General features: G+C 44.6%; 1 protein-coding gene across 1 annotated transcript; it reads right to left on the bottom strand.

Moving 5' to 3' along the window:
• Positions 1 to 275: 275 nt before the first annotated feature.
• On the bottom strand, positions 276 to 11,527 carry LOC307210964 (uncharacterized protein; the record flags this gene model as incomplete). The annotated part of the gene is made up of 6 exons (XM_079967164.1): positions 276 to 3,164; positions 4,927 to 5,149; positions 6,873 to 6,961; positions 8,615 to 8,717; positions 8,886 to 9,428; positions 11,093 to 11,527. The coding sequence occupies 6 exons, from the start codon at positions 11,525 to 11,527 to the stop codon at positions 289 to 291; spliced, it is 4,269 nt and encodes a 1,422-aa protein (XP_079823290.1). The 3' UTR covers positions 276 to 288.
• Positions 11,528 to 12,012: the final 485 nt, after the last annotated feature.

Below are 12,012 nucleotides of genomic sequence, written 5' to 3'. Positions count from 1 at the left end.
ACTTCTACATTCCAAGCCTGCACGTATATAGTTGCTCCTCTATGCGCAGTCTCTGATGATTTCTAAGGCTGTCTCTGTGGTGACAAATCATGCTACAGTCTGAGCATACATCTACTGAGGTCCCTGCTCTTCCTGAAGCTCTTTATACATTCCACACATTTGAATTATTTGGTGTGATAAAAAGCTTGACCCGTGATGGAAGCTCTTTCTGCGCTCCAAACATTCAAAGTTTCTCCTCTGTGTGGATTCTCTGATGTGAAATAAGGGAGCTTTCCACACGGCAGGCATTTAAAAGGTTTCTCCCGTGTGGATTCTTTGATGTAAAATAAGGGTCCCTTTCCTGTTAAAGCTCTTTTTGCACTCCACACATTTATATGGTCTCTCACCTGTGTGAGTTGTTTGGTGTGATGCAAAGCTGGAGCTGTGATTGAAGGTCTTTCCGCACTCCAGGCATTTAAAGGACTTCTCACCTGTGTGAATGTTTTGATGTGAAATAAAAGCATCTCTCCGACTAAAGCTCTTTCCACACTCGAGGCACTTAAATGGCTTCTCCACTGTGTGAATGCTTTGATGTGAAACAAGGGAGCTTTTCTTAATATAGCTCTTTCCACACTCCAAGCATTTAAAAGGTTTCTCCCCTGTGTGGATTCTCTGATGTAATTTAAGGACTCCTTTTCTGTTAAAGCTCTTTCCGCACTCCAAGCATTTATGTGGTCTCTCTTCTGTGTGAGTTCGTTGGTGTGATGTAAAACTTGAGCTGTGATTGAAGCTCTTGCCACACAGCAGACATTTATATGGCTTCTCACCTGTGTGAATGTTTTGATGTGAAATAAAGCAGTCTTTCCTAGCAAAGCTCTTTCCACACTCCAGACATTTAAATGGTTTCTCCTCCATGTGAATGCCTTGATGTAAAATAAGGGACCCTTTCCTAATATAGCTTTTCCTGCACTCCAGGCATTTAAAGGGTTTCTCCCCTGTGTGGATTCTCAGGTGTAATTTAAGGATCCCTTTCCTGTTAAAGCTCTTTCCACATTCCAAGCATTTATGTGGTCTCTCTCCTGTGTGACTTCTTTGGTGTAAGGTGAAGCTTGAGCTGTGATTGAAGCTCTTTCCACACTCTAAACATTTAAAAGCCTTCTCCCCCGTGTGGACGTGCTGATGTGAAATAAGGCAGTCCTTTCTAATAAAGCTATTTCCACACTCCAGGCATCTAAAGGGCTTTTCCCCTGAGTGGATTCTCTGATGTAAAATAAGGGAGTCTTTCCTAATATAGCTCTTTCCACACTCCAGACATTTAAAAGGTTTCTCCCCTGTGTGGATTCTCTGATGTAATTTAAGTGTTCCTCTCCTGTTAAAACTTCTTCCACACTCCAAGCATTTATGTGGTCTCTCACCTGTGTGAATTCTTTGGTGTAAAGTGAAGCTTGAGCTGTGATTGAAACTCTTTCCGCACTCCAAGCATTTAAAGGGCTTCTGTCCTGTGTGGATGTGTTGATGTGAAATGAGGGAGTCTCTCCGAATAAAGCTCTTTCCACAGTCCGGGCATTTAAAGGGCTTCTCCCCTGTGTGGATTCTCTGATGTAATATAAAGGTGGATTTCCTATTGAAGCTCCTTCCACACTCCAAGCAATCATATGGCTTCTCCCCAGTGTGAACGCGTTGATGTAATGTAAGAGAGTTGTTCCAACGGAAACTTTTTCCACACTCCAAGCATTTGAATGGTTTCTCTGCTGTGTGAGTTATTTGGTGTGATCTAAGGTTAGAGTTCTTCCTGAAGCTCTTTCCGCACTTCAGGCAAGTATACGCTTTCTTCCCTGTGTGCATTTGTTGATGTAAAGTAAGAGAAATAGCCCAGCAAAAACTCTTTCCACATTCCAGGCATTTAAATAGTTTCTCCCCCGTGTGAGTCCCTTGATGATAAGTGAGATGGGTTTTTTGACTGAAGCTCTTTCCGCACTCCAAGCATGTGTACGGTCTCTCCCTTGTGTGGGTTCTCTGATGTAAAGTAAGAGAGCTAGCCCAACGAAAGCTCTTTCCACATTTCAAGCATTTAAATGGTTTCTCTCCTGTGTGCGTTCCCTGATGGCAAGTGAGGTGCATCTTTTGACTGAAGCTCTTTCCGCACTCCAAACATTTAAATGGTTTCTGCCCAGTATGGATTCCTTCGTGAGCTGTGAGATTGCTCTTCTGCCTGAAGCTTTTTCCGCACTCCAAGCAGCTATATGGTTTATTGCCTGTGTGAATTCGTTGGTGTAAAGTCAAGACGCTAGACCAACGGAAGCTTTTTCCGCACTCCAAGCATTTAAAAGGTTTTTCCCCGGTGTGAATTCTTTGGTGTAAAGTAAAGCTTGAGTTTTGATTGAAGCTCTTTCCGCACTCCAAGCATTTAAATGGTTTCTCCCCTCTGTGGATTTTATTATGTAAAATAAGCCGGTCTCTCCTATTAAAGCTCTTTCCACACTCCGAGCATTTAAATAGTTTCTCCCCTGTATGAGTTCCTTGATGAACAGTCAAATTTCTTTTCTGATTGAAGCTTTTTCCACACTCTGAGCATATATATGGTTTCTCACCAGTGTGTATTCTTTGATGTCTGCTTACACTTGATATCTGACTGAAGCTCTTTCCACAATCCAAGCACTGAAATGGCTTCCCCCCTGTGTGAGTTCCTTGATGAACAGTGAGATTTCTCTTCTCACTGAAGCTTTCTCCACACTCCGGGCACACATACGGTTTCTCCCCTGTGTGGATTCTCTGATGAGCGGTAAGGCTTGAATTTCTACTGTAGCTCTTTCCACATTCGGAACATTGAAATGGTTTCACCCCGGTGTGGATTCTTTGATGAGTAGTGAGGGTTGACTTCTGACTGAAGCTCTTTCCACACTCAGAACACTTGAATGGCTTCTCCCCTGTGTGGAGCTTAGAGTGGGTATAAAGGCTCGATTTCCATTTGAACATCTTGCCACACACGGGACACTGACTACTTTCTTTTCTGTTGTTAAGGTTCTCTTCAGCTGGGATCTCATAGATGTCACCTTCCTGAGAAGCAGAGAATTCGGTCCTGTTCTCTTGTTTTAGCTCAGGTCTTACTCTCTGTTCTTCCTCCTCTTTGCATCCATATATTTCCAACAGTGCCATGTTTGATTCTCCTCCATCCTGCTTTTCACCTTGAGAAACAAAAGGGATACTTTGTGAGAAGGAAAGAAGAGCTTTAAACTGTTGGCATTTTTTTTTAATGATCTCTAACATGAAATTTCACAGAATCACAGAACTGTAGTAGTAGTAGTAGTAGTAGTAATAATAATAATAATAATTTGTTATTTATACCCCCGCCCATCTGGCTGGGTTTCCCTAGCCACTCTGGGCGGCTTCCAACAGAATATTAAAATACAATAGTCTATTAAACATTAAAAGCTTCCCTAAACAGGGCTGCCTTCAGATGAATTCTAGAAGTCTGGTAGTTGTTTTTCTCTTTGACATCTGGTGGGAGGGCGTTCGACAGGGTGGGTGCCACTACCAAGAAGGCCCTCTGCCTGGTTCCCTGTAACTTGGCTTCTCACAGGAGGGAACTGCCAGAAGGCCCTCGGTGCTGGAACTCAGTGTCCAGGCAGAACGATGGGGGTGGAGACGCTCCTTCAGTTGGAAGGGAACCTTAGGGCCATCTAGTCCAGCCCTCTTTCAAAGCAGGAACCTCAACTAAAGCATCCATGACAGATAACCAATGTACGCTGCACACTAGTGGACAAAATTGTGGAAACCTTTTGGAAAAAGTGTATTTGTGTGGTTTGATGGCTCACAACACCCCTTTTTTTTGGAGTAATACCATAAAATTATGTATCAATGGAAATATAATTTAATGAAGAATGTAATGCAACAGAGTTTGTTCAATCATCTGTATTCTATAAAAAGTTATATCCAAATAACCAGAAAAAAGGAAGCACAACTTGCTGAGGTTGATATGCAGTAGCTTTGCTTCATTTGAATGTAGCCAACGAGCATGAGTGTTTAGAGAGCCAATCAGGTCTTATGAGCCATCAAACCTCGAAAATACTCTTTTCCCAAAAAGTTTTCCACAATTTTGGCCACTAGCGTAGGTCAACCTGGGGCTCTTGCTACGGAAGAGAAACTTCCTGAAGGAGCGTCTCCACCCCCATCGTTCTGCCCGGACACTGAGGTCCAGCGTCAAGGGCCTTCTGGCGGTTCCCTCACTGCGAGAAGCCAAGTTACAGGGAACCAGGCAGAGGGCCTTCTCGGTAGTGGCGCCCTCCCTGTGGAACGCCCTCCCACCAGATGTGAAAGAGAAAAACAACTACCAGACTTTTAGAAGACATCTGAAGGCAGCCCTGTTTAGGGAAGCTTTTAGGCAGCGGCAGACATCTGAAGGCAGCCCTGTTCAGGGAAGTTTTTAATATGTGACATTTTAGTGTATTTTTCATCTTTGTTGGAAGCCGCCCAGAGTGGCTGGGGAAACCCAGCCAGATGGGCGGGGTACAAATGATAAATAATAATAATAATAATTATTATTATTATTATTCTCTACCAATGTTTCTCTGTGTACGATTTGCTACAGGTGCGCGGTTGATGTACTCTGCATGCAAAAGTTCAGTGTATTTAGCACCTTCCAACTACAGCGGTACCTCGGGTTACATACGCTTCAGGTTACATACGCTTCAGGTTACAGACTCCGCTAACCCAGAAATAGCGCTTCAGGTTAAGAACTTTGCTTCAGGATGAGAACAGAAATCGTGCTCCGGCGGCGCAGCGGCAGCAGGAGGCCCCATTAGCTAAAGTGGTGCTTCAGGTTAAGAACAGTTTCAGGTTAAGAACGGACCTCCGGAACTAATTAAGTACTTAACCCGAGGTACCACTGTAATTTTATCAGCCACAAAGACAAGGGAGTCTTAGTCAATTAAAAAGAGAGATCCTCACCTAGGATTTTCTGCACGGTTCTTTCCCAGAATTCCTCAGTGCTCCCAGCCTGGGTTGCATGAAGGTCTCCTGAAGCCTGGGGGTCACCAGAGTTTTGTTGCTCCAGAGAAGCAACCACCCTCCAGTTCTCCTCCATGACTTCCTTGTGCAGTACCTTTTGGTCTGGATCCAGCAATTTCCACTCCTCCTCTGCGAAGTATACAGCCACATCCTCAAAAGTCACCTGGGGTGGGGGAAAATAAACTTTATCTAGGAGCATGCTGTTTGGCAAGATTCTATTCCCTTTACAAATTGATCTAATATACACTCTCTTCTCTCATGTACCCACCAGGGATATAGGAAAGGGTTTCAAAGGGCACATGGCAGAAACGTTTTTTTCATTTTATCGTAGTTTTTGTTTTTTTTTTTTAGCTCCCATTTGCTCTCCCCAGGAAGGCTTGCCTGGCACCTTCATTTATACAGTCAAACCTCGGTTGTCGAACGTAATCCGTTCCGGAAATCCATTTGGTTCCGAAACAGTCTTTTTTTAAAAAAATAAATAAATAAATTTTTAATTTTGTTTAACGCAATTATTACAAAATACAAGCAAAATACTGCAAATACATACATACATATATATATTTCAGATAAGCACACATATATAAAAAAAGAACAAAAGAGAAAAAAGGAAGGAAAGAAAAAGGAAAAATATGGAGAAAAAGAAGAAAAATTGGAAGAATTTCTTCCAAATTTATTCTACAAATATCTCAATAATAAAATTTCATTGATTGACTTCCATCGCTTACACTGCACTTCCTATATACATTTTAAGCAAAATGGTATCTGTTATTCCGTATTTCCCCCATACAATCTCATACAAATATTCTAATCAATAGGTTTTCTAAATCTTTCATAAATCTGTTCTAAACACAACCAATGCCTTACACTTAATCTTTCTCTACATAAATAATCATTTAAACATTTCCATGGTTTCGAAACATTCGACAACCGAGGCACGGCTTCCGATTGGTTGCAAGAGCTTCCTGCACACAAGCGGAAGTCGCGTTGGACATTCGGCTTCCGAAAAACATTTGAAAACCGGAGCAATTTACTTCCGGAGTTTGGGAGCTGAAATGTTCCAAAACGAAGCTGTTCAGGAACCGAGGTTTGACTGTACACCTTTAGGCGCCAGGCGAAAACATTCCTCTTCAGCCAGGCCTTTGAATGATTGACACCCAATGCCCTTTATAAATGTGTTACGGAAGATGGGGATTATTGGTTTTGTTTTGTTCTTACTTTTAATTGTGCATTTTGTGTAGGGGTGTATGTGTGTGTGTGTCTGTGTGTGTGTGTATAGGATTTATGTTGTGAACCGCCCTAAGATCTATGGGTATAGGGCAGTACCCACATTTAAATAAATAAATAATTTTTTTTAAAAATTGTTTTATGCAAACTACCCCAAAATTATATTTGCCTGAGAAAGGGTACACTGGTAAGACTAAACTTAAAATTATTTAGTTTGGTGTTGCACTTCAGAGTACATTCATTTGTAAAAAAGGAATATACAACGGGAAAGACAGGAAGTCTATGGGTTGGTATGTATATGATGGGGGGTGGGTGGATTTCCCCCCCCTTTGTTTTTTCTTTTTGTTTCATTTTCTTTCTAGGCATATAAAATTTATATAAAATTTATGTATACATGTTGGAAATTATATTATAGTAAGTCCTGTAATGTAATATGACAACGTTTACCGATGTAATGTAAGAACGTTAACAAATAAATAAAATGCAATTATTATTTTTTTAAAGGGTGTTGCATTTCAGGGTTTAAGCTGTCCAAATGGGCATTCACATTGGTTTCTGAGCACACAACTTTGATGAAAGCAGAGAGAGAAGGTGCAGATTCTTCCGGGTCCAGAGGCACCCTGAGTTTCCATTTTGGGCTCTCCGTCGATCCCTATATTTACCTGATCCAGCCGCACAGCTGCAATTTCCACTCCACAGCAAGAAAGAGACGAGCCGCAACAGATTGCCCGCATCCTGCCGCGTCCATCTCCTGAGAGGGACACGAAAAAGGGGGGAGATTTATTTGCCATTCCTTGCATTTCCAAATCAAAGTCCTCCTGGGCTCATTACAAGTGCAGCCAAAACAGTACCACCCATTCGGATGGCCAAAACCGTGTAATCGAACTGCACCACTGGTATCTTCAAGCAAACTGATCCCAAGCTGTTAAAAAAAACTTTATATGCTAATAGTACCACCTTGAACCTGGCTGGGTAGCAAATGAGCAAGCGGCGCAGATCCTTGAGCACGGCTGTTATGTGCCGACAGGGTCTTATTCCTGTCAGCAACCATGCTGCAGCATTCTGCACTAACTGAAGTTTCCAAATCAAGTGTAAGGGACCCCTCACATAGTTAGCATTGCAGCGATTCAATCTTGAAGCATTTCAGTTTCATGCAAGAGGGCAAAAATACCCAAGGGTTCGTTTCTTTCTTTCTTTCTTTCCGCTGTACATTGGGAAGGTCTATGTTGAGAGAGTCTCTTCCTTTAAATTCCTAGGAGTTTATCTCAGTGAAGACCTTACTTGGAAAATCAATACAACCCAGGTGGTTAAGAAAGCCCAGCAGAGACTCCATCTCCTCAGAGCATTGCAGAAGAATGATGTCAATCAACATTTGATGATCTCCTTCTACCGGGAGGGAACGTTGCCTCACTGTATACAAGTTGTACAAGTGGCAATAAAGTATTTCAATTTCAATTCAATTCAATTTCTATTTCGTTCTTCTTCTTTTCTCTCTCTCTCCCTCTCTTTCTCTTTCTCCTTCCTTCCTTCCTTCCTCTCCCATCCTTTCTCCCCCCCCCCCCAGGTTAGGTAGCTAGTACAGTGGTACCTTGATTTTTGAGCGTCTCTGAAGCCAAACGTTTCCGTTTTTGAACGCCAAAAACCCGGAGTAAATGCTTCCATTTTTGAACGCGCCTCGGAAGTCGAATGGCTTCTGCTGCGGTTTTTTCCAATTTTCTCCATTGACTTTGCAGACTGCCCTTTGCGCCTTGGTTGTCGAACGTTTTGGAAGTCAAACAGTGTTCCGGAACGGATTACGTTCGACAACCGAGGTACCAGTGTATATTGAATTTATTACTTGCCTCCCATAACAGTCCCAGAACGATTTACAAGAATAAAAAGCTTGGCTCTTTCAAGCCAGTGTTGAAGTTAAGTGTTGAAACTCAGCGTTTTTTTATTGCCATCAGCTTGTCCCCAACATGGGATTGAGAGAAATAACAATAATAATAATAATAATAATAATAATAATAATAATAATAATTTATTATTTATACCCCGCCCATCTGGCTGGGTTTCTCCAGCCCCTCTTGGCGGCTTCCAACAGAATATTAAAATACAATAACCTATTAAACATTAAAAGCTTCCCTAAACAGGGCTGCCTTCGGATGTCTTCTAAAAGTCTGGTAGTTGTTTTTCTCTTTGACATCTGTGCCACTACCAAGAAGGCCCTCTGCCTGGTTCCCTGTAACTTGACTTCTCTCAGTGAGGGAACAGCCAGAAGGCCCTTGACGCTGGACCTCAGTGTCCAGGCAGAACGATGGGGGTGGAGACACTCCTTCAGGTATACTGGACCGAGGCCTGCTTATTTTAGGCGTACCTGAGAGAGGAAGACCAAGACGGGCAATAATGCCACGCTAAGCCTTACCCAGTGATGTGACACCTCTACCTTCCTCCTGTTTGATCTGCTTGGAGTCTGACGGATCCTTCTCTGCCTCAGCAAAGTCCACGGCCTCTTCTGAAAATAGGTCCTGTAGGTGAAATAACAGCAGAGATCAGAAACAGAGAGGGACTGGGGAAAGAATGGGGCAGAATCAGGCCTTGGCGTGCTGTCCCCTCCTTCGAGGATTTCCAGAAAATGAACATGGGGAATATTCTGAGCCCCTGAAAACTATCAGGATGAAAACCGTCTCTCTCACCTGCAGCCCTTTCTGCTTCTTGTCCTCTGCTCGGCTCAGGAGGAAACCTTCGGCCAGGGCCACCGCCTGAGAACTGGTCTCCGCTCCACATTCCCTGACCCAGTTCTCCATCTCCGGGGGGAGGACAGCCAGGAACTGCTCCAGGATCACCAGGTCCAGGATCTGAGCCTTAGTGTGTCGCTCTGGCTTCAGCCACTGATGGCAAAGATGGTGGAGTCGGCTGCAAACCTCCTGAGGTCCCTCAGCTTCCCTGTACTGGAACTCCCTGAAATGCTGTCTCCGTGCATCGATGCTGAGGGCATATTCCTCATCCAGGATCTCCGGTGTGGTCCTTTCCCAGGATCCGCCACTGCTCCCAGCCTGGGTTGCACTAGGTTCTCCTCCTGCTTGAGAGCCAACCGAGTCTTGCTCAGCCATCTTGGACTTGTGATCTGAAGCGGCTCCCAAGATGGCCAAAGTATCCCCTGACAGTTCCACGAGATTCTGTTCTGAGGCCAGGCGGTGTTTTGCAATCAGATTCCAGATCGTGATCGAGTCCTTCCCCTGTAGAAAAAAAGCAGAGAGCCCAATGGGAAATTTTCTGTTTTACGATTTAAAAGACTCATTTAAGCATCCTTAAAATATCAATGACTTCCCTTCTTCTCTTTCCATGGTTCATTTTGCATATCATAAATCCCTGGGTATTTTACAGAAATTTTACTATTTAGTATTCCATTATTACATCCATCAAAACTTATTTACACTGTTGAAATTATCTTAATGCTGCCAACATTTTCAAGTGTTTATATTCAATAAACATTTTCCAATCTTCTCTAAAACGTATGTTCTTCTTGTTCTCTTATTCTATATGTTAAGTCTGCAAGCTGTGTGTATTCCATCGATTTAAGTTGCCATTCTTCTTTAGTTGGGACCTTGCTCATTTTCCATTTTTGGGCTAACGAAACATGGGCCACAGTAGTAAAGGTAAAGGGACCCCTGCCCGTACGGGCCAGTCGTGTCCGACTCTAGGGTTGTGCGCTCATCTCACTTAAGAGGCCGGGAGCCAGAGCTGTCCGGAGACACTTCCGGGTCACGTGGCCAGCGTGACGAAGCTGCTCTGGCGAGCCGGCACCAGCGCAGCACACGGAAACGCCGTTTACCTTCCCGCTAGAAAGCGGTACCTATTTATCTACTTGCACTTAGTGGTGCTTTCGAACTGCTAGGTGGGCAGGAGCTGGGACCGAAAGACGGGAGCTCACCCCGCCGCGGGGATTCGAACCGCCGACCATGCGATCGGCAAGGCCTAGGCGCTGAGGTTTTACCCACAGCGCCACCCGTGTCCCAAGGGTCACAGTAGTAGCATACATAAATAACTTCTTTTGACACCTGGGAATTTCAGTCTGAATTATCCCCAACAGAAAGGACTCTGTTTTTTTGGAAAGTACTTTTAAACGTTTTTTTCAATTCGTTATGGTGATCATTAAATGTAATACTGTAGGAAATATTAATGTATTATATGTTCCCCCATTCTCCCCCCCCCCCATGGTATTATGTACTGTGTATTTTTCTTTGCTGTTAGTCGGTTGGAGACCTTTGGTGACAAGAAACTACCACTACTACTACTAAAAATGTGACAAGCAACTAATAAGTTTCAATGATAATAATAATATTAAGAACAACAATAACAATGTGGCAAGAGACTAATAAGTTTTAATGGTGATGACAACAACAACAACTCATTGATAGCGCAGTAAATAGAGCAAAAGACTCTTAATCTCACGGTTATGGGTTCGAGTACCATGTTGGTGCCGGAAGAGACTCTTGAGAGTCCCATGGACTGCAGGAAGTTCAAACCTCTCCATTCTGAAGGAAATCAGCCCTGAGTGCTCACTAGAAGGACAGATCGTGAAGCTGAGGCTCCAAGACTTTGGCCACCTCATGAGAAGAGAAGACTCCCTGGAAAAGACCCTGATGTTGGGAAAGATGGAGGGCACAAGGAGAAGGGGGCGACAGAGGACGAGATGGTTGGACAGTGTTCTCGAAGCTACAAACATGAGTTTGACCAAACTGCGGGAGACAGTGGAAGACAGGAGTGCCTGGCGTGCTCTGGTCCAGGGGGTCACGAAGAGTCGGACACTACTAAACAACAACCATGTTGGGCGGGGTTGGTCTAGATGCCTCTCGTGGTCCCTTCCGACTCTACAATTCTAGGATGCTATGCTCCTTACCTGCTGCTCTCCTTGCTTCTCCTCTGCCTGACTCCAGGGAAAGCCTTCTGCAGGGGCCACCGCCTGGGAACTGGTCTCCGCTCCGCATTCCCTGACCCAGTTCTCTGTCTCCGCAGGGAGGACGGCCAGGAGCTGCTCCAGGACCACTAAATCCAGGATCTGAGCCTTGGTGTGTCTCTCTGGCTCCAGCCACAGGCGGCAAAGGTGGTGGAGTCGGCTGCAAACCTCTCGGGGTCCCTCGGGGTCTTGGTAGCGGAATTGCCTGAAAAGCTGGCGCTGAGCGTCTGAGCTGAGGGTGCCCCCCTCACCCAGGATCCCTCCCCAGGATCCCTCTCCGCCCCCGGCCTGCACTGCAGGGGCGTCTCCTCCTGGCTGGGGGGCACCCGGGACTCGATCTTGCAGTCTGACATCATCGTTCATGACATCCCCCGACATGGCCAGAAAGAGAGCAGTTTTCCTCCCCGCTCCTGCAAAATCCTGCCTTGCAAACCTCCTTTGTCCCCGCTCTCTGCAACCTCCAGCACATCTCCAAAGCAGGATAGGGAGGAGTATTGTTGCTCTAGAGCAGTGTTTCCCAACCTTGGGCCTCCAGCTGTTTTTGGACTACAATTCCCATCATCCCTTGCCACTGGTTTTGCTAGTCAGGGATGATGGGAGTTGTAGTTCAAAAACAGCTGGAGGCCCAAGGTTGGGAAACACTGCTCTAGAGGAGACCCACCTCCCCAAAAAAAATTTACCTTCCAGTCTAGGAATCCATCTCTGCCATTTAACCCTTGCTTGTTGGTCCAGGGATTTCAACTTGAATGAAATATATATTTTTTTTTTGGGGGGGGGAGGTAAGCCCCACCCCACATAATCGATCACATGACACTGTGCACGCACAGTATTTGAATGGCAATGCCCAGTGCTTTTTTTCCTGG

The sequence above is a fragment of the Podarcis cretensis genome (assembly GCF_951804945.1).
Source record: "Podarcis cretensis genome assembly, chromosome: 2".
In the NCBI taxonomy this organism is placed as follows: domain Eukaryota; kingdom Metazoa; phylum Chordata; class Lepidosauria; order Squamata; family Lacertidae; genus Podarcis; species Podarcis cretensis.
This window is presented reverse-complemented; position numbering and strand designations above follow the sequence as displayed.